The following is a 27,734-nucleotide window of genomic DNA, read 5'->3' as shown; positions in this document are numbered from 1 at the left end:
GCAAAAAAAAAGTCACCCCCCCTCCCAGGCATGAGAAGGTCAGGTGGTACCCAGTGCGGAAAATTTCTTGTCAACCCCCCCATTGATCCCCCCCCCCGCAAAAATGGTTTTACGTTATTTCATATTTTCTTACAAAGGAATAATTAAAAAAAACCTTTTATTTATATCCCACCCTCCCCGGCCGAAGTCGGGCTCAGGGTGGCTAACATCAGATACATAACATTGGTATAAAATCAAACAATAATTAAATTGCCTCCTAAAAACATCTCAAAATCAAATTAAAGTCTAATTAGATGGCTTTCCACAGGGTTAGGGTTGGGAACAGTAAGTGCTCCACTGAACTGAAATTTCAGCCTTCATGACATAGGAAAACAGCCAAGTGAACAGCTATTTTTGTGGAGGAGGGTCAAGATATTAACCGATATGCATGAAATGCCATATATAGCTATATAATCCCTAGTATAGTAAGATAAGACCGTTGGAGCAGGCATTAAACAAAAATAATTTAAAAAAATGTTCCTTGATAATTTGTCACCCCCTCCATTATGGAACCCGGGTCGGACCGCCCCCCTGCCCCCCTTGCTACACCCCTGTTTCCCAGAAATCTATGTGGGAAGCAGAGCTATGAAACTACTTGAAATACATAGTGCAGAGGAGACCTCGGAGTCATCCCCGCTCCTCCAGGGAACCCCGGACATTGTAGGGATGTGTGTTTGTGTGTGTGTCAAAATGCAAGCTGCAGGATTATGTGGATTTAACTGAAATAAATGGATATGGGTTGGTACTGTAAACGTACCCTGTAACTGTGCACCATGGCGACCAAAGGTACCAACCAACAAATTCTCACCCGTTCAGTGGATGAAGGGATGTAGTGACACCACAGGCAGCCATATTTGCTGGGACTTGAAAACTCGTTTCAGAGCAGGTGGAAGTTTTAAGACCTTTTACCAACCACGCATATGGTTACCGTCATATCGATTCCTTACAGTTGATTCATTATACCTTAGGATCGATAGCAGGCAGCAACCTGCCCTCTCCCCTCGACCCCCCCCCCCCGGCCCCATCAAGTATTATAATTCATCTGATTTTGCTTGATTTCGATTGATTGCGACCTTGAAAACAAGAAGCGGAGGGAGACAACGTGCTTTTCAAGAGAATGAGTTTATTTATGCATTTATATTCTTTCCCAAGGTTAACGTGATACAAGTAAGATTTAAAAGGACATGGAAGAAGTTACAGACCACAGAGAAAGGACATGCAAGACGAGATATGTAAGATTTCTTTCCTTCAGTCATAATACTAGGGGGATTTCTGATATGGATGGTAAACTTGGTGCAGGGGGGTGACTATAAAGAAGAACCTGCTCTATAGGGGGGGGCCCTATCCGGAACACTCAGACCTCCTAAAACTCTTCACAAGAGGGCTGGACAACATTTTGTGTGTCACTTCACAGCTGTATAATTCGTGGGCGTTGAAATCTGATGTCGGGAGCGTCAGCGTGCTGCTCAGCTTATAGGTGTTATCTGTATCAGACGATGGGGGGCTGGTTTGGACGCCCTCACTGACGGTAGTGCCATCCACTTTCCAGACCACGTTCAGGTTGCTCGGGTAGAACGTGTTGACCAGGCACACGGAGGTGGCTGAATCCGTTTTTAGTTGCTCCTTAGAGGGCGGGAAAATGAACGCCGACGGCGTGGCGTCTTGTCCGCCTGCATAAACAAACAAGAACACGGAATATTGCATCATTCAGGTGTACCACAGGGCCGTTGAAAGACCACAATGCTAGTTCAAGACATTTTGCTGCAAATGGCGCCGCCGTCCAAATAAAATTGTGAAGGTAATTGCTCGAGGCAAAGGAAATCCATGAGTTTCCCTGCCGGTCCAGGAGACCCCCAAACGGGACAAAATTTAGACACCAGTGCTACCTCTGCTGGCACTGGGTCTACTTCTTCACACACACACCCACACCCCAATAAAGCAAGTGAAGTATTTGCTACTGTTTCACGACACACCTAGTTGGCCACCTTGATCACACCAGAAATGCAAACAGCGTTCAGGCTCAGATTTGAAATCATCATCACTTCCCCCACACATTTTGGAGCAGCCCAACATTCAGAAACTGACTGGAGGTATAATGCTTTTATTCTTGCTGCAGATTAAACAGCTGTTAAAGGTACAGAAAAAAACTTCAAACTGCAACCCTATGTGGCCTTATCTGGAAGTGATAAACCCTGCTGAACTGAGAACGTCTTATTGCCATGCAAACATGGACACGCGGTTGTTCTGAAAACCAAAGAAATTCAAAATCCTACAGCGTTCGTGACGGTGCATGTACTGCAGGAAAGTAAAACTTGGGCTCAGCACACCCTCAGACAAGACACAGTAGCTGTGCACAGAACTGATCTACACATTTTTAAAGCGAACATTTCCCTAGTAGTATCTTTCAGCCTACTGAGTAAAGTTAGGAACAGGCCAATATTAATATCCGGATGCAGTGCTGTCCTAATGTGGAGCAGCAGGGACAGAGAAATTGAGCTCGTGGGGAGAACACATAAAGAAAGCTGCAAAATTTGAAATGTTCTGCATTACTTTGGCTTTCGTAATTGGCGTGTGGTGCATTGTTATAAATTTGGCTAGAGTGTAAGTGCAGATATTTCTTTACTTATTCGTACATGGTTTTTACATTTTCTATCCTATACAGTGGTACCTCTGGTTACGCACTTAATTCGTTCCGCAGGTCCGTTCTTAACCTGAAACTGTTCTTAACCCGAAGCACCACTTTAGCTAATGAGGCCTCCCACTGCCACTGTACCGCCAGAGCACGATTTCTGTTCTTATCCTGAAGCAAAGTTCTTAACCTGAAGCGTTATTTCTGGGTTAGCGGAGTCTGTAACCTGAAGCGTATGTAACCTGAGATACCACTGTAGATGAAATATGCTGTTTAAACCCTTCTCTAAGCACCCATACATGAATCACACAGGAGAGTTAAATTCTATATTCCATCATAAAACTTACGTTTTTACCATCTTTTACATTGTTTCTCCTTTCTGGATTACTTCAGAAATGCCCAAATAACTAATAATGGCCCAAACCAGTAAAATATGAAGCCCCCCTATTAATTTCAATGGCAAATAATTAAGCATGTGCTAAGCATACAGTGGTCTTAACAATGATCAGCTTGTGCTCTAAGTTTCGTAAAGGACATACATCTCATTTTACTTGCTATAACTGATCTGTGCAAAGTATTGCACCATCAAATTGGTAGGGGCAAAAGAAATACTATATTCGCTTTGAAAATAACCTTGAAATTTCACTCTTTTTCTTGTTGCAGAATTCTGTCTCTGCTATAAGTTAATAGCATCTTCAATCCCAGTTGCCTTTGACAGAGCGCATTGACAAAATGCCTGCTTATTTTTTTATTTTTTATTTTTAGGTTCCACTTGACTTATCTATGATAGAACAGATTTTGATTTATCAATGCATTTGTTGATCAATCGATATATTTGCACAGCACCATCAATATGCATGGTACGCCAGAGCCAAAAGAGGAAAAAAAGGGCTTTACTGTGCCATTTGGGCAAAGATCCTCCAATTACGGTAGTCTATAGAGCTATATCTATATCAATTTCTAACATAGGCTTTTGCAGAACAGTCAGACTAAAATCCCCGTGAAAATCAATGATAGGGTATTTCTAGCACCTTAGTTACAATGTTAGACTTAACTACAGACAAATATGACCTCACCTAGAAATACCTGTATTCTCAAGTTAATATATTCTCAAATTAATGAGTCCAGAAATCACCTGTTGTGTTCTAGCTGCTTTATCAAGTGCATAAATCACTGTTCACTGCTCCCATGGGATTCCTTTCCATCCATTCAGATGAATGTGTGCTATATCGATACGCAGTGGGGCCACATTACCCAATCCTGTGCAGGTTTAATTGAATTTCTCCCCAAAATAAGTATGATGGCAGGATTGGTTCTATGCAGTCAAGCCCAGGAGTTACCTAATTTTTACCACCCATCCATCCATTGGGACTTAAGAGTACCAAAATATTCCAAATGGTGCCTATTTACATTGAAATAAATTCCCCTGAAATGAACTGGGCTGGTTTCCAAGTGCTTGATAGTGCAAAAAAAAAACCTTCCCACCCCACTGTAATTCATTTCAAATACAGTAAAGCGCTTTCTATGAAGGATACCTGTTTTTATTAACAACTGCTGAACACCCAGTGTAAAAAAAACTTGGTAAAGTGCAGAAAGGAGAAATCTGTTTCAACTGAATATTCAGTTCTTTTTTTCTGCACTTCTCTGCCTGTGATCTGGTTTCTTCACCAAGTTTTCAGCAATTGGCACTTTTTAAAAAAAACAGTAAGTCTGAACTGTTATTGGTTTGTCCAGAGGCAACCAAATTTAGCTTCTGGGACGACCCCCTACGTTCTGAAAACTTTTAAACTGTTTCTTTAAACTGGCTCTCCATTGGATATCACTTAGTTTATACCAAATTAAACCAGTTAGAGATGTTATTCCCATCTTTACTGCAGCTTTGGCTAGAAATTCTGCTAGCATCAATTTCACGGAGAGCTCAAGACATTGTGGGGAAAGAGGCAGAGGGAACCAAAAAATGCACACCCTTTTATCTCTCTTTTGGTCCCATTGCTGAGAGTGAATCACAGCATTTCCCCACACGCTGAAGTTTTTTTTTATACGGACCACCCAACGGAGCTCTTAGCAGCTTCAGTTAGGAAAAAATACAATCCCAAACCCTAACTCAGTTTTCTGTCATAATCGCCAGTTCCCCAGCTTGTGTAGTTTTTCTCCCAATGCCCAGATGCTTGCCAACACTCAACAGAAATGAAAATATAGATATCCGACACACTGTACCCCCAAAGCAACAGAGAGAGAAAACAGACTTACGTGCGATTTCTAACTTGGTCCCTCCACCAAAAGTGAACCACAGTGGTTTGCCATTGCTCATGCCCTCGGCAAAAACCCAAGTCCCTCCCAACTGTGGCCACTGAAGGAAAGATTTCAAAGTTTTTTTACCGGTAAGCAAAGTGGTTTCGCTCCTAGAGATCTGGAAACGAGGTACCAGTCTCTGCCTAAAGTGCCTACAAACTGGAACAGTAAGCGTAGCCGTTTAACAGAGGAAAAACTAGGTTTATTTTCGTCACTTAGGTGGCAGTCTTAAGCTCACCTACCTGGAAGCAAATCCCATTGAACTGAAAATTAAACCTGCACAGGATTCCAAACATATCCCAGCAAATCTGCACAATTAAAGCTGATTTGAAGCTCTTGTGAAACAATCCCCATCCCATAAAAGATAGGGCTTTTTCCTATAAGGTAAAACGCACTGTGTAAAACATGACACAACACTGTCTAAACTTACAGTGGGTTTTAACCGTGACCGCATTTTGTCCTCGGCTCCTTGAAGGACTTGCACGTTTTACCTGTTGCAATGTGCATTTTCAAATTATTGCGCCGCCAGATTGATATCTCCGCAGGGATAAGAGGCCCACTTCATACCCTTTGAAAAAAACATGACATTCCCTGGAAATACCTGGTTCGCAAATTAATGTATCGCTGTAGAGTCCAGAATTTCAGCCGTGGTGTTCTCATACTCATACTCGTAGAATCATGGACGAGTTGGTAGAGTTGGAAGGGACCACGGGGGTCATCTAGTCCAACCCCCTGCAATGCAGTGATCTTTTGCCCAATGTGGGGCTCGAACCCACCACCCCGGGATGAAGAGGCTCACGCTCCACCAACTGAGTCAGGTGAAGTATGTGCTTTCACAAGTTCATATCAACTCAGTCCTATTACAGAAGTCATTCTAATCTTCAATTCAACTTTGGCTAGAAATTCCGCTAGCATTATTTTCACGCAGAGCCCCAACATGTTGGGGGATGGGGGGGAGAAAAGAACAATAAGGAACACTCTTTTCCCCGATCCCCCTTGGCCCATGTGCTGACATTTTTCACTGCCCAAGCAACTCTAAATTCCACGGCAATACACTGCAATTCACAGCTATCCGTTCCCCATCGTGCATAGAGGGTTCGTCTCACTGCCTTCCCACACTCATCAAAAATCACATTAAAAACATAGGCTTCCCACACTCAGCACCCCCAAAGCAGCAGAGGGGAAAACGAGACTTACGCTTAATTTCTAGCTTGGTCCCGGCACCAAAAGTGTAACACAGTGCTTTAGCAAGACCTGCTCCCTTGACAAAAAAACAACAACAAGTTTCTTCCAGCTGTGACCACTGGAGGAAAGCTTTCAAAGAATGCTATGCAAACCAGAACTTAGAATATTTGCTCCTTAGAGCATTGCAGAGCTCCCAAAATGGGGCACTAGGCACAGGACTGCCTATAACATGGTCTTGCCTCAACACAAAATAAAAAATTCCTAAGCACCTTAGAGACCAACTAAGTTTGTTCTTGGTATGAGCTTTCGTGTGCCTTAGAGACCAACTAAGTTTGTTCTTGGTATGAGCTTTCGTGTGCATGCACACGAAAGCTCATACCAAGAACAAACTTAGTTGGTCTCTAAGGTGCTTAGGAATTTTTTTTTTTATTTTGTTTTGACTATGGCAGACCAACACGGCCACCTACCTGTAACTGAAACATGGTCTTCCCTCGTCTTTTAACAAAGAAAAACATCTATTTTCTCCACTTAGGATGCAAAACTAAACATGGCTATCTGGGAGAAATCCCACTGGAATTCATGGGATTTACTTCTGATTACACATGAGTAGGACTGCACCAAGCAAGTTTCAGAGTCCTTTATATGTCCTTGTTCTTTATTACGATAGCCAAAATTCTCATTAGGACTTTCCTGCGTACATCCACAATAAATGATTTTAAGAAATATGACAAGAATGGACCTTTTTTTTTGGCCAAAGATCAGAGCGGCTGTAAACTGCTGTTGCTAGATACACTCTAAGCCTACCTTGGGTCCCCAGATGTGGTTGGACTACAACTCCCATCATTCCCAATCACTGGTCCAACTAGCTAGGGATGAGGCGAGTTGTAGTCCAACCACATTTGGGAACAGACACCAAGTAGGCGGAGCAGGAGGAGTTTTGGATTTGATATCCCGCTTTATCACTACCCGAAGGAGTCTCAAAGTGGCTAACATCCTCCTTTCCCTTCCTCCCTCACAACAAACACTCTGTGAGGCGAGTGGGGCTGAGAGACTTCAGAGAAGTGTGACTCGCCTAAGGTCACCCAGCAGCTGCATGTGGAGGAGCGGGGACGCGAACCCGGTTCACCAGATTTCGAGTCTACCGCTCTTAACCACTACACCACACTGGCCCTAGATCTACCTAGGATTAAACCACGGTTTAAACCTGAGGCACATGCAATTCTCCATCCTCCTCTTGCACACCTGCGAGGAAGAGATCGAAAGCTTTCACTTCCATTTTTAATGAACTGCAGTATATTGCTATGTCTGAATCCTAAACTGTGGCTTGCCTAAACTATAGGAAAACAAGCCAACTTTATAAACCATGGTTTGCTGCTTTAATGAACCATAACTAAGACTCGCCACAGTTTGTCTCAGTTTGGATATAAAAGTGCAAATGCGATTAAAGTCTCCCATAAGGATAATCTCCTCATTTATATATTCAAGCAGGTTGTGTGCTAGTTCCCTGAAAAAAATTGTCTTGTTTCCGTTGGGTGCCTATATGCCTACAATAATTATTTGGAAGTCAATTTTTTCAATTTTTCAATCCCTCCTCACAGCTACGCTGAAGGAGAGGAGATGGGGGTCAGCTTATGAACTCAAGGCTTGTTCTTAGAATACCAAACCATAGTTTAACTTGCCACCCAAACTAGGCCTTTGTGAGTATTCTGACGTGTTTCTGTATGAGAGAGATGAGCCACTTGTCTTTTGCGTGAGTGTCCCTGTGTGGATTCATTTCATCAACAGCACATAGCATAGATGACTTCCTTTCATGATCTCCTTCCCCTTAGTCTTCAGTTGTCCATTATGGTTCTCTTGTTCTGAGACTTGCCTCACAGTTTTACGTTATCAACTTTGCATGGGTTTTGAGTACTCTGCAACTGATTGTATCATGAAGGAACGTTGAGAGTATTAGGCTGATTTGTGTTGGCCTGATACAATCTAGGTACTGTATACCTGGATGGAAGGAAACTTGCAAACATGCACAATAACTGTACACTTTGGAGTCATGTAATGTTTACCACTGGGCTTGGCCAACAAATGTAAAATTTCCAGAAATACTCATGGCATGGGGAGAAAATAGTCTTCCCTGAAAAATGCACACCAAGGGCAGTGGGGGAAATAAAATATACACACTTAAAAATAATAATAATCCAAACTTACCTCCCTACTTGGAGAATATGATGTGTATCTTGTATGATTTAGCTGTCCGGTACATTTGTATGGTCATACAGAGAACTGTACTCTCAGGTAAGTCTGTATAAGGACACAGCCTTAGAATAAAAACGCATTAGTTTTATTAAAACAATATATGTATTTTTAAATTCCCAGTATTAAAGATGGTATTGCAACCTGCTACACCGTAAGGTGTGAAATTAAGTATATATACCAAGTACATTTCCCCCTATTTTTCTTTCAGCTGGGAAGATAAACAGGGAAAGAAATCCTAAGAAATATATGTATCCTGAAAGTTGCACTCATTTTAATTTGAAATTCTCCAGTAGGGAGCCTGATTAGTTTGCAAATAACTGTTTTTCATTGATTCAGGTAGGTAGCTGTGTTGGTCTGACACAGTCGAAATATATAAAATAAATAAATAAAATAAAATAAATTGTCCAGTAGCACCTGTTTTAGTGTATCTGAAGAAGTGTGCATGCACACGAAAGCATATACCAAGAACAAACTTAGTTGCTCTCTAAGGTGCTACTGGATTTTTGTATTTATATATATATATATTTCAACTGGTTTTTTATTGGTATCCCATCAAATTGTGAGACTGAGGTCTGAGTAAATGCGTATAAGATTGTTGGCTGCTTTTATTTTATTTATTTTTTAAAGCATGTGAATGTGCGCGCCATCTAAGGTGGCGATCCTTGGCGTGTGAACAGTGCCATTCACAAGCATCCCTATTTCCCCCAGTGAAACGTTCAAAAGGCATTGAAGTGCTGGGAGGTTGCTCAAGTAATCCGCGCTTCATCGGCTGCCATGACATCCTGAGAAGTTATTGTTCAGAGAGTTTTGTGGTTCACTTATATGTGACAGAGCTAAGAAGAGTCTGCTTTTCTCTATGTGCCCCCTGCTTAACAAGGTGGATAAGCCCTAAGGCAAGCAATTTTTTTTTAAAAAAAAGTTTAATTTTAACTGCATTTGCTGATTCCACCCCACCCCCATAGCTGTTCTCTTGAAAGACTTCTGGGCTATGCAAATAAGATGCTGCTATCTGTTCTCTATCTCTATACATTACAAGGACAAAGTACTGTACTTTTTCATTGTAAAGGAAACCCCTGACCATTAGGTCCAGTCGCGGACGACTCTGGGGTTGCGGCGCTCATCTCGCTTTACTGGCCGACGGAGCCGGCGTACAGCTTCCGGGTCATGTGGCCAGCATGACAAAGCCGCTTCTGGCGAACCAGAGCAGCGCACGGAAACGCCGTTTACCTTCCCGCCGGAGCAGTACCTATTTATCTACTTGCACTTTGACGTGCTTTCGAACTGCTAGGTTGGCAGGAGCTGGGACCGAGCAACGGGAGCTCACCCCAACACGGGGATTCGAACCGCCAACCTTCTGATCGGCAAGCCCTAGGCTCTGTGGTTTAACCCACAGCGCCAAAAAAATTATAAGTTTAAAATTGGGGATAGTCTTATATGCGGAATGTTTAAAATATTTATTTCTTAATTTTGGGCTCAGAAAATAGGGGTCGCCTTATACATGGGGGCATCTTATACACGGTAAAATGTGGTAGGTTACTTATTCCAAGTTCCTTACTTCCTTTAAGGTTTTAAAAGGAGCTCGGCCAATAAACTTAATAAAGAACTGCTATTGCTATGTCCCTGTAGTCCACAATAAGAAAATCTCATATATCTTCTTTTGGGGGGAGATTGTCCCTCTTGAGAGTCACAATTTTTCATCTCAAAGAGAATCTTTATCTTCGATCATAGTATTGTGCAAAAGTGTTGGTTTTGCACAACGCTTTTTAAATCTCTGAGGGCCCTAGATGGCAAGTCAAGAACTAGGGGTGTGCACCCTAAATTGTTTTGGGCCACCCCAAATCAGACAGCCCCACTTGCGGGAGAATGCTTGGGAGCATGCTAGCCCAATGTGCAAAAAAATAAATAAGAGTATGGGATAGGGTTGTGTACCCCACAGAGGTTTAGCTCAGAATCACACCCAACCCCATGTTTGGGCACAAGACACTGCCCAGGTCATGTGACCATGCCAATAATATACAGCACCATGCCAAGAGAAATAAGCAATGTGGGCATGAGCTATTCATGCTTCCCATAGCTCCTTTTAGGACTCTTAAAGGCACAATTAGTTTTCAAAATCTGCATTAGGGCAATTTAGGAAACCCTAGATGTCACAACCAGAACCTCCAAGTGTCCCTATTTTCCAGGGACAGTCCCAGATTTACAGAAGCCGTCCAGGTTTCTGATTTGATCCCGGAATGTCCCACTTTTCCTTAGGATGTCCCTATTTTCATTGTGGGAATACACTTCGTGGGTGCATTTGACCCTACGGTCGTTTATATTTGTTTATGATTATTTATGCACTATTTGATGTATACTTCCACGATAAAGTGAAAGTGAAAGGAGGATCCAGTAGGCGACTTGCCGCTGGGATCGCTCCGCCGGGACTTTTTGGCTCCAAGGTTTAAACTTGTTAATGGTCAGTTAATCTGCTTCCCGCCCTTTTCAAGGGCAGCAACAGTGTTCTGATTGGTAAAACTATTGATCATGACGTTGTCTGTTCGTTGTCAATAAAAGGCTGTGGCTCCCCGTGTGGGTGAGTTAGTTGAGAGTTACGTACAGGTTAGAAGAACGCGCAGGAGGTAGAGAGGGTTAGATCGCGGAAGATCTTTCGGTAAAAGGTTAGCTAGCTTAGATGGTCTTAGAGCGGACAAGCCCAGAGAGAGGGTTGCGTGGCAAGGTACAGAGAGAAGAAACAGCCCACGCGGGTCAGCCAAAGCCATCCAAAGAAACCATGGTTGTCTGTCTTCATTTCATCTAGGTTTATTTTTTTATCGTTTATTAGCACTTCATTTGGCCGCAGTTTTGGCCGCCCTTTATTTGAATACTTTACTTTTGGGAATAACTTAGGAGGTCGCAAGTGCTTGCAGATACATCTACGAGGCACTTATTCATCCGAACGACTCACGCATCCTTCAGATTCAGCCTGGCGGACAACTTTCTTCACGGCGCGGTGTGAGCTGGGCTCCGGAATTACTGGCCGTCCCGTCCGCAGGCTTGGCCGGTGGCCGTGCAAGGGTGCATGTGAGGCGCTGGCCACAGATCCCCCAGCAACTGGTACCCCGCGTGCTGTTGACCCTGTCCTGCGCGCGGGAAGCTCCAGCGAAGAATCCCCGCATTTCATTGCAGAAATGTTGGAGGGTATGGATCCAACCCCTGAGCCGTCTGAAGGCAATCCTGTAAAGGGAAGTTTATATATATATATATATATGTGCTTAATGTTTTATTATGTTTTTAAATATGTGGGAAGCTGCGCAGAGTGGCTGGGGCAACCCAGTCAGATGTGTGGGGTGTAAAAAGTAAAATCATCATTCTAGAATGGGACATCCCTATTTTGTTGGAAGGTATGGACCTGAAGAAGCCAGGCATCTAATCTGGAACCTTCTGGCTGCAAAGTAGATGTTCTGCCACTAAGTGCTGCTGCTGCAAAACACAGGCTGCTGTCTCTTCTTGGTATCTTAGGCTACCGAGCTGGTTTTTGTACTGAAGTGTATCACTGTGGAGAGGAAAGCTTTGGCGTTGTCCACAGTAATATTCTGCTTTATCCTCGACATGGACGCCACTGATAGTGAACGAGAAGTCAGTGGTGCCGTAGACGCCACTGAAGCGATCCGGGGTCTCTCCAAAACGGTTTGAACCGTCATAAATCAGCAGCTTGGGTTTCTGTCCTGGTTTAACCTGATACAAGGCTGTATATTGACTGACAGAAGAGGAAGCTTTGCACTGGATGGTGACTGTGTCCCCAGGACTTGCCTGTATGGAAGCTGGAGTTTGAGTGATGACAATCTGCCCCCTGGATTCTGGAAGGGAAAGAATAAAGCACACGGGTGAGTCCACAACATTTGCCTGAGAAACTCGGAAAGAACAACACCTCTTCTCTTACCATCCAAGAAACAGAAGATGAGCCAAATCAAAGAAATCTGTAACATGACGGTGCTGTTTATGAAACTCTTTCTCCTGTGTCCCAGATGGTTTCGCCACCAAGCAGTCCAGCTTCATAATGAAGGGGGTAACTGTGGAGTAGTTATTAAGTGTTCAGCATGGAAATCTATGCAAATGAGGAGAAGGGGTGCAAGGGATGAGTGTTGCTTCCTGGTTGTGCTTCAAGGCAGAAGAAACGCTTGTGGATGAGGTTCCAGGTCACGAAACAGAAGGAAGCTCAGGAAGATATGCAGCAATCTGAAGGAGAACAATTCCTGAGAAGTTCTCCCATCCTGAATTGTAAGATTTGATCTGTCCAAAAAGAATAGTAATAGGAAGAGATTTTGTGCTCCAGTTTTCCGGATGAAAAATATCCCATCTTCCGGCTCTCTGAATTAGAAATCAAGAGATAACCCCAAGTTCGCTGAAGCAAATGTAAAAGAACAGCAGAACAGAGAAAAATTACACACTGCAACATAAAAAGATAATATATTTATAATGAAACACTTTTGGAGAAAATATTGCTTAGGATAGTAAACAGAAACCAGACTCAGATCTTAGGAAAGCTAACCAGCCCCATACCCCCAGGTACATTAACCCCTTAGTGGCTTTCTGTGGGATGGGTTTTAATGGAAAGAAGAAGATAAAAAAATTGCCATTTGCCCCTCCAGGTGCCCATGTGTGGGGGTTGAACACAGTTTCAAAATCCCATCCATGGCAGCAAAATGAAAACCACAGGAATTAGGCTGTAAAACCTTGTTTTGAACAAATCCAGCTATGAAGTACCGATAAGTTGGCTGTCCCTTTCTTCTCCCACTTAACAAAGGATCGGGCAACAACTTGTAAAGTAAGTTTAAAAAGGATATTTACTTACTTTAGAATCATGCATTGGTTCACAGCAACAGTAGCATATCCCTAAAGCTAGAGCAAGCAGAGGGGGCACCACTTTGTGGTTCGCCTCGGGTGCCAAAATGTATTGAGCTGATATAACATTAAACTATGGGAGTTTTGTCAAGAGCTGGCGATATCATGCCACGCGGACCTGTGGCAACGGCTGAGTGTCAGTTCAGAAACTGGCAGCTGCCACCTTCAGCTCATGCAGCAGGAGAAACTCATGGGAGCCAATTAATGTAAAGAGAGTCATTCCTTTAGAAGGTTTTACTATGCTTGCGATTTTTAATTGATTTTGCCAAAGCATTAAGAGGTTATAGGCATTTGTTGGTCTCCTCACTGTGGCCCAGGCTGCCTGCACCCGACAGACTGTCTTAAACCATAAATAACGAAGCACAACAAGTTCTATTTTGGGTCAAATCAGGCCACAACAGGTGTCAGAGGCTTGGCATAGGCATTGGGTAGACTGCACCCCTTCTGGCCCCCTGGCTGGAAGTACATAATATGGGGTCAACCTGAAGAAAGGGAGTTCTTTACCTATCTCAAAGAGTCATAAACCTTCTGGGTGGCCCTAGTGCCCGCCTGGGCGTCCAGAAAGAAGCATCTCACCTGGATCCCTTTAACAGGATATCCCACTTTCCGGAGGGGCAGGCAGAGACGACAACCTCCCCTCCCTCCAAAACGATGCCTACCCAATGCCTGAAACGCCCCGAGTTGTTCCAGCTGCTCCAAACTACCTGAGAAACTCAGCATGTGAGGAGGTTTGAGCTGGTTGGTCCAGCTCAGTCAAATGGCTCTCACCAAGGAGTGGGGTTTGGTCAGGTGCGGAAGAAGGGCAGAGGAATAGGCATAGGTTGGAGAATGGAGAGAGCAGCGTGTGTGTGTGTGTGTGAGAGAGAGAGAGAGAGAGGAAGAAGAAGAAGAAGAAGAAGAAGAAGAAGAAGAAGAAGAAGAAGAAGAAGAAGAAGAAGAAGAAGAAGAGGAGGAGGAGGAGGAGGAGGAGGAGGAGTTTGGATTTGATATTCTGCTTTATCACTACCCAAAGGAGTCTGGTGTCGCTGAGCCGCCGGCGCACGATTTCTGTTCTCATCCTGAGGTAAAATTGTTAACCCAAGGTACTACTTCCAGGTTAGCAGAGTCTGTAACCCAAAGTGTTTGTAACCCAAGGTGTTTGTAACCCGTTACCACTGTACAGCTTTGAATAATAAACACATTCTTGGCAAGCTGTTTTCCATAATGTATTGCAATGTACGTCATCCTCACGTTTTATGCACACTTTCTCATAATACATGCACCTTTGTATACATCATGGGTAGGCAAACTAAGGCCAGTTGCCAGATCTGGCCCAATCACCTTCTCAATCCGGCCTGCGGAAGGTCGGGGAATCAGCATGTTTTTACATGAGTAGAATGTGTGCTTTTATTTAAAACGCATCTCTGGGTTATTTGTGGGGCATAGGAATTCGTTCATTTCCTCCAAAAAAAAATATAGTCTGGCCCCCACAAGGTCTGAGGGACAGTGGACCGGCCCACGGCTGAAAATGTTTGCTGACCCCCTGGTATACATTTTTGGGTGTGAACTGAACCTAAACTCTTCCCCATCCCAACCAGTGACAATGGCTGGGTAACAGTTCAAAACTTGACAGCTGCTTTGCCCCCTGAAAAGGCGGCAGTGAAAATGCAGCAATTTGAACCGTTTGTCACGGGGGATTCCTGTGACATATGCTCGAAGAGTCAGCTGCAAATCTCAAGAGTACCAGTAATCTGGGTTTCCAGGCAGTTAGTAGGAAGCGTGTGTGTGTTTTTGTGTGTGTGTGTGTAATAGTTTTTTTTTGAAAGTGAAGTGATACTTGCAACAATATACAAAGAACCTAAATAAACATCCTGCTGTTTCACACGGACAGGACTAAAACCAAGCATCATCGAATGTCAGCATAGGAGAGGATGGGGATTTCATCCCATGTCAATGAGGCGAATCTCATCAGTGGACTTCAATCTGTCCATGCGCAGAAAAGGGAGAGTGATGACTTGGAAGCATTTCTGGAAGTGTGGAGAGAACTGGAAGCCATGACGACCTCTTTCAACTCATATGGGATTGGTCTATTTCTGGACACGATGTGGCTCACTTAGCCATATTCAAGCTGCCCTTCTGCAGGTGCCAATGACCCTCAGCCCAGTTCCCACTCTCCTTCCTACCTCCTCCCATTCCGCAAGCTGAAAGGAGGGTGCTAAATGCAGAACACCCGCTGCCATTTCTTCCTTCTGTCTTAGGCTACTGAGCTGGTTTTTGTACTGAAGTGTATCACTGTGGAGAGGAAAGCTGTAGTCTTGGCCACAGTAATAATCTGCTTCGTCCTCGGCATGGACACCGCTGATGGTGAACGAGAAGTCAGTGTTACTGTAGGTACCACTGAAGCGATCCGGGGTCCCTTCAAAACGGCTCGTAGCATAATAAATAATTAGCTTGGGTTTCTGTCCGGGTTTAAACTGATATAAGGACATGTCATTACTCATGGAAGAAGAAGCTTTGCACAGGATGGTCACTCTGTCTCCAGGACTTGCCTGTATGGAAGCTGGTGTCTGAGTGATGACAATCTGTCCCCTGGATCCTGGAAGGAGAGGAATAAAGTACAATAGTGAATCCACGACATTTGCCTTAGAAACTCAGAGAGAACAACACACCTCTTGTAACTTACCCTCAAAGAAACTCAAGATGAGCCAAATGAAACAAATCTGTAACATGATGGTGCCGTTTATGAAACTTTTCCTCTGGACTCCCAGATACTATTGCCACCAGGCAGCCCGGCTTCAGAATGACAGGGGTAAAACTGGGAGAGTTATCAAGCGCCAGGGATGGAAATATATGCAAATGAATAGCGGGGTTGCAAGGGATGACTGTCACTTCTTGCGAGGGTTGTGTTTCAAGGCAGAACCACCAGCTGTGGTGGAAGTTCCAGTTCATGGAGCAGGAGGAACCCAAGGAGCCAATTAATGCAAAGATTTGCTCTCTCAAATTACCAAATACAATGGTACCTCTGGTTACGTACTTAATTCGTTCTGGAGGTCCGTTCTTAACCTGAAGCACCACTTTAGCTAATGGGACCTCCCGCTGCCACTGCGCCACCAGAGCACAATTTCTGTTCTTATCCTGAAGCAAAGTTCTTAACCTGAAGCGTAATTTCTGGGTTAGCGGAGTCTGTAACCTGAAGCATATGTAACCCGAAGCGTATGTAACCCGAGGTACCACTGTCAATCCAGAAAGTAAATATTACATGGAGATTGTTTTCAGCTCCTGTTTCTGCATAGTTTCCTGTTTTCTGGCCTTTTAAATTATAAATAAAGAGGCAGTCCAAGTTTATTCATGATCCAAATCTGAATCCTTTATGAATCAATTTTAAGTTCCTTGTTTCTTGCTGGGAGAGAACGAAATGGTGGTTTGTCCCACACAGATGACGTGGAAGAGTCTTCAATCTCCATGTTCATGCTCCCACAATTATTTTAAATTACCCACAGGGTGTGTTTCAGAATATAACAGTATCTTATATATGGTATCTTATCACTGCCCTACAAGGAAAGCAAAAACTGGACGCTTTCTTTATTTCACATGCCAATAACAATGATAAAACGATTCAGAAATCGCTAACTTCATTAATCTGGCAATCATAAAACTGATCACTACTCCTTCTTCCATGACGACGTACATTTTTCCTCCCTTGAAATGTCATTTTCAGCCTCCATCACCTGCACGTCATCCTGATCTCATAAGCATGTATGTAAAAATAGTAGGGTGAAAAAGTAGAAGAGAAAGAGACATTTATCACAAGTTTTTCATATTATGGTAGCTTTGCGGGGGATTATTTTCTACTGTTCTAGTGTGCTATGTATACAACAAAATCCATTAAACATTATTCAAAAATATATTATATATACAAGCCCTTAGTGTGGCCTTTACTTGAAACAGCCTTCAAACTTGACAGTTTTCTGATAGGGCTTCCATGCATCTGGAATTTCCTGGACATAGCCAGGATTCAGCTATCGGGTATAGCATCCAGGTGGAAATTGCTGAAATGTCTGTGGAAATCCAGATGTTTGGCAACCCATATCGGAATCGGTGGTTTTGACAATTTATGAGGGGGAAATAGCTGTAAAATGTCTTTTATTTTGCTCAACAACTTTGTCCCCCAACCACCTCCACCCCCCCCCCCAAAAAACCCACCACACACAGCTCAACAACTTTGCCTGAAAAAGCTCAACAACTTTGTGTTCGGATTTTCACTTTCTAAAACATGGCAACCCTATTTCTGGGTTTAATTGCCACATTATGCCACATGGTGCTCAAACTTCACACTATGTATTTTTCTGTGTGTCCTCTGCACCCACCATGTTATTTTAATTCAAATATTATACTTACCTACACATTTAACTTATTATTACATATACACATAATATCGTTTGTAGAAACATCAGAACCTCACAAGTGACTTAACACAAAATTAAATGCTCCTCCCTCCTCCCCCAGACAGCCTCCTGATTTCTGTGGGAAGTCAATTACGTCTTGCTGATCCCAACTGTGGAGACCACCCTACTGATTGGTGCACTCAATAGTATCTGTTGTTGCTTAGCAACAACTAGGCGCACCCCCCCCCCCAATTGTAGAGCCTGAAGCGAGCTGAGCGCTGCACCCCATAGTCAAGTTTGACTGGTCTTAACCATCCAGGGGTCCTTTACCTGTAGGAAAAATATACATTGCTCTCAATCACAGCTATTTTGTGCTAGCACCCACAGATTTTTATTAATATATAAGTGCTGTCACCTCATTTTAAGCACAAAAAAGCACTGGGTTTCCTCTGAGCTTATACAGAAGGAACTACTGAAGTGGTAAAACCAGTTTCTTTGTTGCGTCAATGGGCAGTCTGTTGGACACCTTCTTTACATATCTAAAGAGTCGGTTGAGTGCAGATATGTTGCCATAGAGAGAATCGCCAATGGTGCTTCCATAAGGAGGAAAGAGGCCTTGGCCTCCCCATCACCTGCCTGGAGGCCACTTCATTCTAGAAATGAGGTTCTCTGTAAAACCATATATTGTGATAGGTTTGGGTGCGAGTTTGTGGGCACAAGTCGCCTATGATTCTTGGATTTAGCCAAAGTTAGAATGAATTAAGGTTTGACTAAACTGTGCCAAGCACAGAACCCCCCCCCCCCCCGGATCCATCTTATGCTAATGAGTCAGGCCAGCTTGGCTAGAGCTAGCTGAGTGTGGGTCATTGGAGGAACAAAGGTTGATGATGGCCAGTCAAGAAAGCTATCAAGAGAGTGAAGACTGACAGTCAAGGAGGGGTGAAGCCTCCTCCAGCTGCGTGTTAGTGGGCAGGGTTTGGGATTTCAGTTTTGGATGACGTAAGCTGGGAAGAGTTAGTTTTTACAGTGTTAGCAAGGAGAAGGTGATGGAGGAAAACACTATTTGGGCTGGCTGGGACAAAGACACAGAGACCATGGCTCATTTCTCTGTTTGAAGACCCAAGCCTGCTGTGCTTATGAGAGAGAGAGCAAAGGACCCTCTTGGCATCTAATGCTGGGATTCTCTTCCTTCAAGGCTCAGGTGTAAATAAACCATAAATGATAAAGACACCACAGTCTCTGCTGTGCCTCATGTGTCCAAAAGATAACACAGGCCCTGGGTAATGCACACCTGAGACCCCTGGCATCTCGCACCTCTCGTGGATATTGGGAAGGTTGGTACGTGACAATGTCATAATGGCACCGCATTCTTGTTTGACCTTCATTCCAAGGAAGTTAGCGCTAACACTCCTGGAGTCTCTCCCTCCTCAGAGATTGGGGTGAATGCAACACATGCTTGAAATTGAGCTGGACAATTAACTTTTTAAAAATAAAAATAATGTGCTCATGTGTGCGTGCTCTCTCTCTCTCTCTCTCTTTCATGACATTTTATTAATTTCCCAACAATACTAAGAATAAGACAAACAGCAACAAAAACAAGACAAAACAGATTGACTTCCTCGGTTCCATTGTGTATCAATGTACTACATGTCCATTGTAAAGTTTTAACCATTTGAATTACTTACTGTCCATTCATAATAAAATTACAACCCTGCCAATGTATTAACCTGTGTACATTGCTTTATGTGTGCATGGTCTCAGGCAGCGATCCTTGGTGTGAGAACAGTGCTCTTCTCAAAGTTCACAAGTGCCCTGTGAAATGTTTAAAGGTAGAGCGGCGGTGGGGGGGGGAGGCTGCTCAAGGGATTCACGCCTCCTTGGCTGCCAGGACATCCGGAGAGGTTACTGTTCAGAGAGTTTTGTGCTTCACTCGCATGCGACAGAGCTTAGAAGAGTCTACCTGCCCCCTGCTTAACAAGTGGCTGATATATCAGATGCAACCCTCTGAGGAAGGTTTATGTATTGCTTCGAATCACTGTGCAGAGGAACGCGGTCGCTTTGCTGACAGTAATAGTCTCCAGCATCATCTGCTTCGAAGTTACTAATGGTGAAGGTGAAATCTGTATCGTAGCCACTGCTGCTAAACCGATCTGAAACCCCACTTTGGCGCTTATGCTCTTCGGCGATGAGGAGTTTTGGGGGTTGTCCTGGTTTCTGCTGGTACCAGTTGATATCGTCATCGATCTTGAGAACAGTCTGGCATTTAATTGTAGCCGTATCTCCAATGGATAAGGAGAGTGATTCTGGAGACTGAGTCAGCACCACAACGTCCCCTCTGGCATCTAGATAACAGGGAGAAAAATCAATATGACTCCCCACGTTATAATAGTTAGCAATGGAATGGTCTTTCAGAGAAATCAAGGCCAACAAGAAATCTTTGACAAATATCAAGTACCAGATCCATTTAAAAAAAAATCAAATCCATTTTAACTGTTCCTCTTACCTTGGATCCAGAAAAAGAGACTTATGGGGAAAAGCATTGAAACGCGCATGGTGTTCACTGCCTAGCGATGAAGGCCCTTGCCAATGAAGCCCCAGATTGGCACCCAAGGATTTATCATCGCTGCCCAGAGCTGATAGGAATGGCATGTGGGTGGAGCAAAACAAATGAGGGACAAATGAGGGCCTCATTTCCAGCATATTATTTGCATTGGGAAACACTTTATTACTTCTGCTTCTCCAAAACTCACACTTCTAGCAAAGGGTGCCTGGTGGTCTTCGCTTGCATTATTGTCCTGTCCTAGTATTTCAGAGGCGCTGGGTCTTTTCACAGTCCTGAGGCCTTGATCCATGCAAACAACAACAACAACAACAACAACCCAGCCCAACCAAACACCCTTCCCTTCAGTGTGGTGTAGTGGTTAAGAGTGGTAGACTCGTAATCTGGGGAACCGGGTTCGCTTCCCCACTCCTCCACATGCAGCTGCTGGGTGACCTTGGGCTAGTCGTACTTCTTTGAAGTCTCTCAGCCCCACTCACCTCACAGAGTGTTTGTTGTGGGGGAGGAAGGGAAAGGAGAATGTTAGCCGCTTTGAGACTCCTTTGGGTAGTGATAAAGCGGGATATCAAATCCAAACTCCTCTTCTTCTTCTTCTTCTTCTTCTTCTTCTTCTTCTTCTTCTTCTTCTTCTTCGAGTCAAGACCATAGCTGTCAACTTTCCCCCCCTTTTTAAGGGAAATTCCCTTATTCCGAATAGGATTCCTCACAAGAAAAGGGAAAAGTTGACCGCTATGGCCAAGACCCATTTACAAGCAAGACAAGCGCAGGTGTTTGTATGCTTGTCTATCTGCTGATCCAGCATTTCATGCCGTAAGGAGAAACGAGGAAGGGAATTTCATTCTACGCTATCTACCATATGACAATCGGCAGCTTAACCTGAAGCCCATGATAGGCACTGAAAAACAGATCGCCCAACAGATTGCTCAGCGCATCCTCAGACGCACCTGCCCTACACCTCCACGTATGTCTGGGAGAACCTCCCAACTGAAGCTTCGGAGAGCTGCTGCCCCTCAGTGCAGATGATACTGAACTAGATGGGCCCAATGGTCTGACTCAGGATAAAGCAGAGTCCTGTTATTCCTGCCTTTGACACCATATTATGGTGACACTGCAACTCTTATTGCTGACAACATAACAATTAGTCTATGTAGACTCAGGTCTTATCTACACTTACGTTTTGCCCAGCTCTTCCCAGGTGTGCACTTTAAAACTCTGTGTCCTATCATGCTTGCTTGCTTGCTTGTTTTTGCACCAGAGCTTTCTCCACCAAAACCTGCTCTTTAAAGCTGAACGGGAGGAAACCCAATGACCCCACAGTCTACTTTGGCTTAGAATCGAACTGTTGTAGCGTGGGGTTAGTGATTTCAGAAAGTGATTCAGCTTTCTGACATAGCAGGCAGGAGACAGCTTCTTCATGTAACACTCTTTATTCAGGCAAACAAGAATGGAGACTGAGGAGAGGGAAGCTACATTTATAGGGACAGAAGACTGGCTAGAAAGGATACATTTTGGAGGGAACAATCTCAAGCAATCACAAAGCTGCCTTTTGGTGGGAACCGTTAAGACTGAGGATCCAAATACAGTAGCTTAAATGAACCAATAGCAGCTGTTCCTTCTGGAACAGAAAGGCAGTTACTTTACCCTAATGCGAATACAGACAATAGTAACACAGATATAAAAATCATTGAATCAATACACAACACGAACCCAACCCCATGTTTTGTTCAGGCGCAAGACACTGCCAAGGGTACGTGACCATGCCAATATTATGCAGCATCACACCAAGGTAAGCTGGGGAAGCACCAAGGGAGGAGACAATGATGAGTGGTCAGAGGGAGAAGAGGGAGAGGGCTGGAAAGAGGAGGTGTCAGATGTGGAGGTGGTAACAGGGCTGAGTGAGCTGGGAGAGTCTGTGGCAGACAGAAGTCCAGAGTCAGAATCAGAGGCAGAAAGTGAAGAAGGATGGGAGGAAAGAGGCCAAGAGTGAGGCTGGCGAAGAAGGCAAGGTGTCTCCTGCTGCTGCAAGCTCCCCTCCCTCCGGTCTCCCAGAACTGGGAGAGGCATGAAAAGGATGGAAGAGAGATTGGCTATGTGCACAAGCAGTCTCCAGTGGCTTGGGGAAAACCCTGGAGAGGAGGAGACTTAGACAGCTGGGGGGAGTTGGGGACCTTCAGTCTCATCAGCTGCTTCATGGGAGCAAGACCTTCCAGGGATAGGTGGCCGTGCTCATTCGGCTTGACACTCCGCCAAGACTGTGCAGATTGGGTTTTTGCTAATAAAGAGTTAACTCCAACTCACATGGTGTGATTTACTGCCAGCTTGTTCATGCCTGACAATATACCACCCCGATGTCCGTGTGCCCGTGTGTGTACGCACTAAAATTGAATAATCGTCTTGGATTAATGAACAAGATGGTACCAACCACTGATCTGTTGGAGTGGTCATTAGAGTTTTGAAAATATGGGCCACAGGATGACCTGTGATTAGGAATGGAAGGTATTTTCAGTTTCTGCTCTCTTTGATTCTTAGTTTTCCAACCATGAATTCAGTTATTCACGCTTCTGAAGCAATTTTTAAAAATAAATATTTTTATTAAATATTTTCTCGGTTTACAAAAGTACACGCCTTGTCTCTCTTTTCAGGTTGTACATTTGTTCTTACAAATCAGTTACATTTGTTGCGAGACATTAGCATTGAGTACAGTATAAGGTTGGGAAAGAAGAGGGGGGGAGGATGACTTCTGAAGCAATTTGAGAACCTTCCTTTTTTATATATAAAAAAGGAAATTCCTCTGCTTTTTGTTGTGAATTTCTCCCGATTAATATATTTTTGTATACAGTTTTGACTAACGTACACAATTTTGCTAGCAATTTTCCCTGGGGGAAAAAATGAATTTTTGCATGTTATTTTCACTTTTATGGTAATTTTATTCTCACTTCCCCCTAATATATGATTTGTTTCGGTGGGAGAAATGCATGGGGGAATTCAGCGTGGATTTCTGGCTGTGTCACTGTTTTCACATAGTTCAGGAAAGTGCAAAAGTGCTAAATTCACCTTTAGATATGAACTGAATCTAATTTATCCCCCATCCCAAGCGGTGACAAAAACTGAGTCTCAGTTCGGAAACTGACGCCCGATATGAATTGGGGCAATTATGCAACCCCGAATATCAACATATAACATGCAAGCTATTGAGTGCTCCAGAACTCTTTTCCAGACTGGGTTAGGAGAGAGGTACTGGATTCAACGGGTGAGATCCATATTGCTCTCAGTCTGACAGGGCTCAACAGGGTATTTGTCAGGGGTTCCTTGCTTTTGCTGACCTCGGAAAAGATGCTCTACCACAGAAAGCTGCTGCTACTGCAGAACACCTGCTGCCATTTCTTCCTTCTGTCTTAGGCTACTGAGCTGGTTTTTGTACTGAAGTGTATCACTGTGGAGAGGAAGGCTGTAGTATTGGCCACAGAAATATACCCCTTCGTCCTCGGCATGGACACCGTTTATAGTGAAAGAGAAGTCGTTGCCGTTGTAGCTGCCACTGAAGCGATCTGGAGTCCCTTCGAAACGGGTTGAACCATAATAAATCAGTAGCTTGGGGTTCTGACCTGATTTAAACTGATATAAGGCCATATAACGGTCGACAGAAGAGGCAGCTTTGCACTGGATTGTTGCTCTGCCCCAACGACTTGCCTGTATCGAAGCCGGTGTCTGAGTGATGGCAATCTGCCCACTGGATTCTGGAAGGAGAGGCACAAAACAAGTTAGTGGATCTGCAACATTTCCCTTAAAAATTCAGAGGGAAGAACACATCTCTTAAAAGTTACCCTCAAAGAAACCCGAGACCAGCCAAATCAAACAAATCTGCAACATGATGGATGACACTCTTTCTTGGCTCCCAGATATTATCGCCAAGAGGCAGCCCAGCTTCAGAGTGACGGGGATAAAATTGGGGGAGTTATTAAGTGCCAGGGATGGAAATCTATGCAAATGACTTGAAGGGGTGCAAGGGAGGAGAGTCCCTTCCTGTGGGGGTTGTGCTTCAGGGCACGAGAAACGTCTGTGGTTGAGGTTACAGCTCTTAAATCAGGGCGAACCACGAGGCACTGCAACCTTCCAACAGTTTGACTTCACCCCCAAAGGCACACTGCCCCATTGCTGACCCACAGACAGCAGTTAATGAGAAGACCTCACTTTCTGAAATACAAGACAGTGCTATCTGACCTGCTGAATTACAAAATAATTCATCTTTCTAGAAATAATATATTGCCTCGATATATTTTCAGGCCAGCTGCAGTTCTGTGCTTGAAGCAGTTACAGTATCAGCCTAGGGTGTTGGGGGTAAAGGTAAAAGGTAAAGGGACCCCTGACCATTAGGTCCAGTCATGGACGACTCTGGGGTTGCGGCGCTCATCTCGCTTTACTGGCCGAGGGAGCCGGTGTACAGCTTCCGGGTCATGTGGCCAGCATGACTAAGCTGCTTCTGGCGAACCAGAGCAGCGCACAGAAATGCCGTTTACCTTCTCACCAGAGCGGTACCTATTTATCTACTTGCACTTTCACATGCTTTTGAACTGCTAGGTTGGCAGTTGTTGTGGGGGGACCAGGGTTCAAATCCCACTCAGCTAAGGAGTGGACTGGGTGAGTTTGGGCTAATCACACTCTCTCACCTTGGCTGACCACGCAAGGTTGTTTTGAAGATATAATGGGGAGATAGAGAATTATGCATGCTAGCCTGGTCTCTTTGGAGGAAACTTGGTGTGTGGGCATTAGAATGGAATAAATCCATCTTGGATAACTCTTCAAGATGGCACTGAAGCTGTGGTAGTTTGGAGCGACTGTTGGAACTACGCAAGTGTTGTCAAGACATGGCAACAGGTAGCTATGGTAACCTGTGACAAGGACTGGATATCACCTCAGAAAATGACAGCTGCTCTGCCACCTGCCCAAGTATCAATGAAAACCTGCAGTCTGAGCAACCAGCCACATGGGATTTCTATGGGACGTGGTTGAGGTGTCAACCGGCAATCTCTAAAGTGCAGCCAATACAGTCTTCTAGTACAGTCGTACCTTGGAAGTCGAACAGAACCTGTTCCGGAAATCCATTCGACTTCCAAAAAGTTTGGAAACCAAAGCACGGCGGCTGGTTGGCTCCAGGAAGCTCCTGCAGCCAATCGGAAGCTGCGCCAGACGTTTGGCTTCCGGAAATCGTTCGGAAACCGGAACACTCACTTCCAGTTTTTGATCGTTCGGGAGCCGAACTGTGTGAGTCCCAAGGCGTTCGGCAACCAAGGTACGGCTGTATACTCTGAGTGCAACTGGGCCTTCTCTCCCAAATGTTATTCAGTTTGTGGCATTGAGTTGAGATTGGCAAAGCAGATGTCGGTCGCTGAACTAATATTCTGAGAGCCAGTGTGGTAAAGCGGTTAGAGAGTTTTAACTAATGCACACCCTTTTTCTGGCAATTTCCCCTAACCAGAATGTGCTTTTGTGTGTTATTCTCACTAGTATGTTGATTTGGTGCCTATTTTCACGTAACATATGCTCTTTTTGTATATGTGGTTTGGTGGGAGAAATTCATGGAAAATTCAGGTAAGTGCAGATTCTTAAGCATACTTGTGTTTCGGTTCTCATGTAGTTTGGGAAAGTGCAAATCTGGTAGGTTCACCTTTAAATATGAACCAAATCTAATGCATGCCCCCTCCTGCCCTGTGGCAATGATTGGGCATCAGATCGGAAACTGACACCTGCCTTGCCACCTGTCAAAGTGGCAGTGAACACGCTGAAATCTGAACAACTAGCCACAGGGGATTTCTGTGGGACATGCTTGAAATGTCAGCTGGAAAGCTCAGAAGTACCATCAGTACAGTTTAAAAAAAAAAAAAACCATGTTAGCGGGCAGCGTAACAATATATACAGTAGATGAAAAATAGCTTTCTGAATATGAATCAGGGCAATTAGGCAATCCTGAATGTCAACACATAACATGCACATAAAGTGCTCCAGAAATGTTCTTCAAACCAGGTTAGGAGTGAGGAACTGGATCCGGCAGGTGGGATTTTTAAACCACCCCCCCCCCCCCCGCCCATGTACTCCAAGTCTGAGAGGACTCTCTGGGATTTTAGATTTCCTTGTGCTGTAGCTGGAAATGTCAGGGATTTAACCTGGAACCTTCTGACTTCAAAAAAGATGCTCTACCACTGAACACTGAGCATCTTAAAAAGCAAAGACATCACCTTGCCGACAAAGGTCCATATAGTTAAAGCTATGGTTTTCCCAGTAGTAATGTACGGAAGTGAGAGCTGGACCATAAAGAAGGCTGATCGCCGAAGAATTGATGCTTTTGAACTATGGTGCTGGAGGAGACTCTTGAGAGTCCCATGGACTGCAAGAAGATCAAACCTATCCATCCTTAAAGAAATCAGCTCTGATTTCTGACTAGAAGGACAGATCCTGAAGCTGAGGCTCCAGTACTTTGGCCACCTCATGAGAAGAGAAGACTCCCTAGAAAAGACCCTGATGTTGGGAAAGATGGAGGGCACAAGGAGAAGGGGATGACAGAGGATGAGATGGTTGGACAGTGTTCTCGAAGCTACTAACATGAGTTTGGCCAAACTGCGGGAGGCAGTGAAGGATAGGGGTGCCTGGCGTGCTCTGGTCCATGGGGTCATGAAGAGTCGGACACAACTGAACGACTGAACAACCACAACCACTGAACACTGCTGTTGCAAAACACCCACTGCCATTCCTTCCTGCTGTCTTAGGCCACCGAGCTGGTTTTTGTACTGAATTGTATCACTGTGGAGAGGGAACTTTTGGCGTTGTAAACAGTGGTATTCTGCTTCGTCCTCAGCATGGACCCCGTTGATAGTGAAGGAGAAGTCAGTGTTGCTGTGGCTGCCACTGAAACGATCTGGAGTCTCTTGGAAACGGCTTGAACCTGAATAAATCAGCACCTTGGGTTTCTGCCCTGGTTTAAACTGATAGAAGTCCATATTGCTGCTGACAGAAGAGGAAGCCCTGCACAGGATGGTGACTCTGTCCCCAGGACTTGCCTGTATGGAAGCTGGTGTCTGAGTGATGACAATCTGCCCCCTGGATTCTAGGAGGAGAGAAAAGAAGGTCGTGAATGCCCATTTCCCGGAGAAACTCGGGAAGAACAACACTTCCCTTAAAACCTACCCTCAAAGAAACCCGAGGCCAGCCAAATCAAACAAATCTGAAGCATGATGCTGCTGTTCATGAAACCTTTCCCTTTCCCTCCGGGATATTCTCACTGCCAGACAACCCCTCCAGAACAACGGGGGTAAAACTGGGGGAGTTATGAAGTGTCAAGGATGGAAATCTATGCAAATGAGCAGAAGGGGTGCAAGGGATGAACGTCCCCTCCCTGTGGGATTGTGCTACAGGGCACAAGAAATGTCTGGGGTGGGTGTTGCAATGCATGAAGCAGAAGGAAAGAAAGGGAGATTTTAAGCAAACTTAATGAAACAAAGAGAAGATCTCACCTCCTCATATATACTTGCTTTCATTAATG

General features: G+C 44.3%; 1 protein-coding gene and 2 gene segments (V, D, J or C); all 3 read right to left on the bottom strand.

Annotated features, from left to right (window-relative positions):
- Positions 1-1,142: 1,142 nt before the first annotated feature.
- Positions 1,143-20,217, bottom strand: LOC117057981 (immunoglobulin kappa light chain-like). The gene is made up of 6 exons (XM_033168819.1): positions 20,144-20,217; positions 19,642-19,982; positions 15,939-16,026; positions 15,553-15,851; positions 6,158-6,191; positions 1,143-1,709 (listed from the first exon to the last, which is right to left on the bottom strand). Exons 1-6 carry the CDS (start codon positions 20,190-20,192, stop codon positions 1,381-1,383), a joined length of 1,140 nt encoding a protein of 379 aa, XP_033024710.1. The 5' UTR covers positions 20,193-20,217; the 3' UTR covers positions 1,143-1,380.
- A 3,340-nt stretch (positions 20,218-23,557) lies between these two features.
- LOC117057980 lies at positions 23,558-24,084 on the bottom strand. The segment is given in 2 exon segments: positions 23,558-23,937; positions 24,025-24,084. Coding segments are annotated over 2 exon segments (426 nt in total).
- Positions 24,085-26,154: 2,070 nt separating this feature from the next.
- Positions 26,155-27,467, bottom strand: LOC117057979. The segment is given in 3 exon segments: positions 26,155-26,164; positions 26,984-27,299; positions 27,380-27,467. Coding segments are annotated over 3 exon segments (387 nt in total).
- Positions 27,468-27,734: the final 267 nt, after the last annotated feature.

Source organism: Lacerta agilis, chromosome 14, assembly GCF_009819535.1.
Source record: "Lacerta agilis isolate rLacAgi1 chromosome 14, rLacAgi1.pri, whole genome shotgun sequence".
Taxonomy (NCBI): Eukaryota; Metazoa; Chordata; class Lepidosauria; order Squamata; family Lacertidae; genus Lacerta; species Lacerta agilis.
The sequence above is the reverse complement of the archived record's forward strand: the minus strand, read 5'-3'. Positions and strand labels throughout refer to the sequence as shown.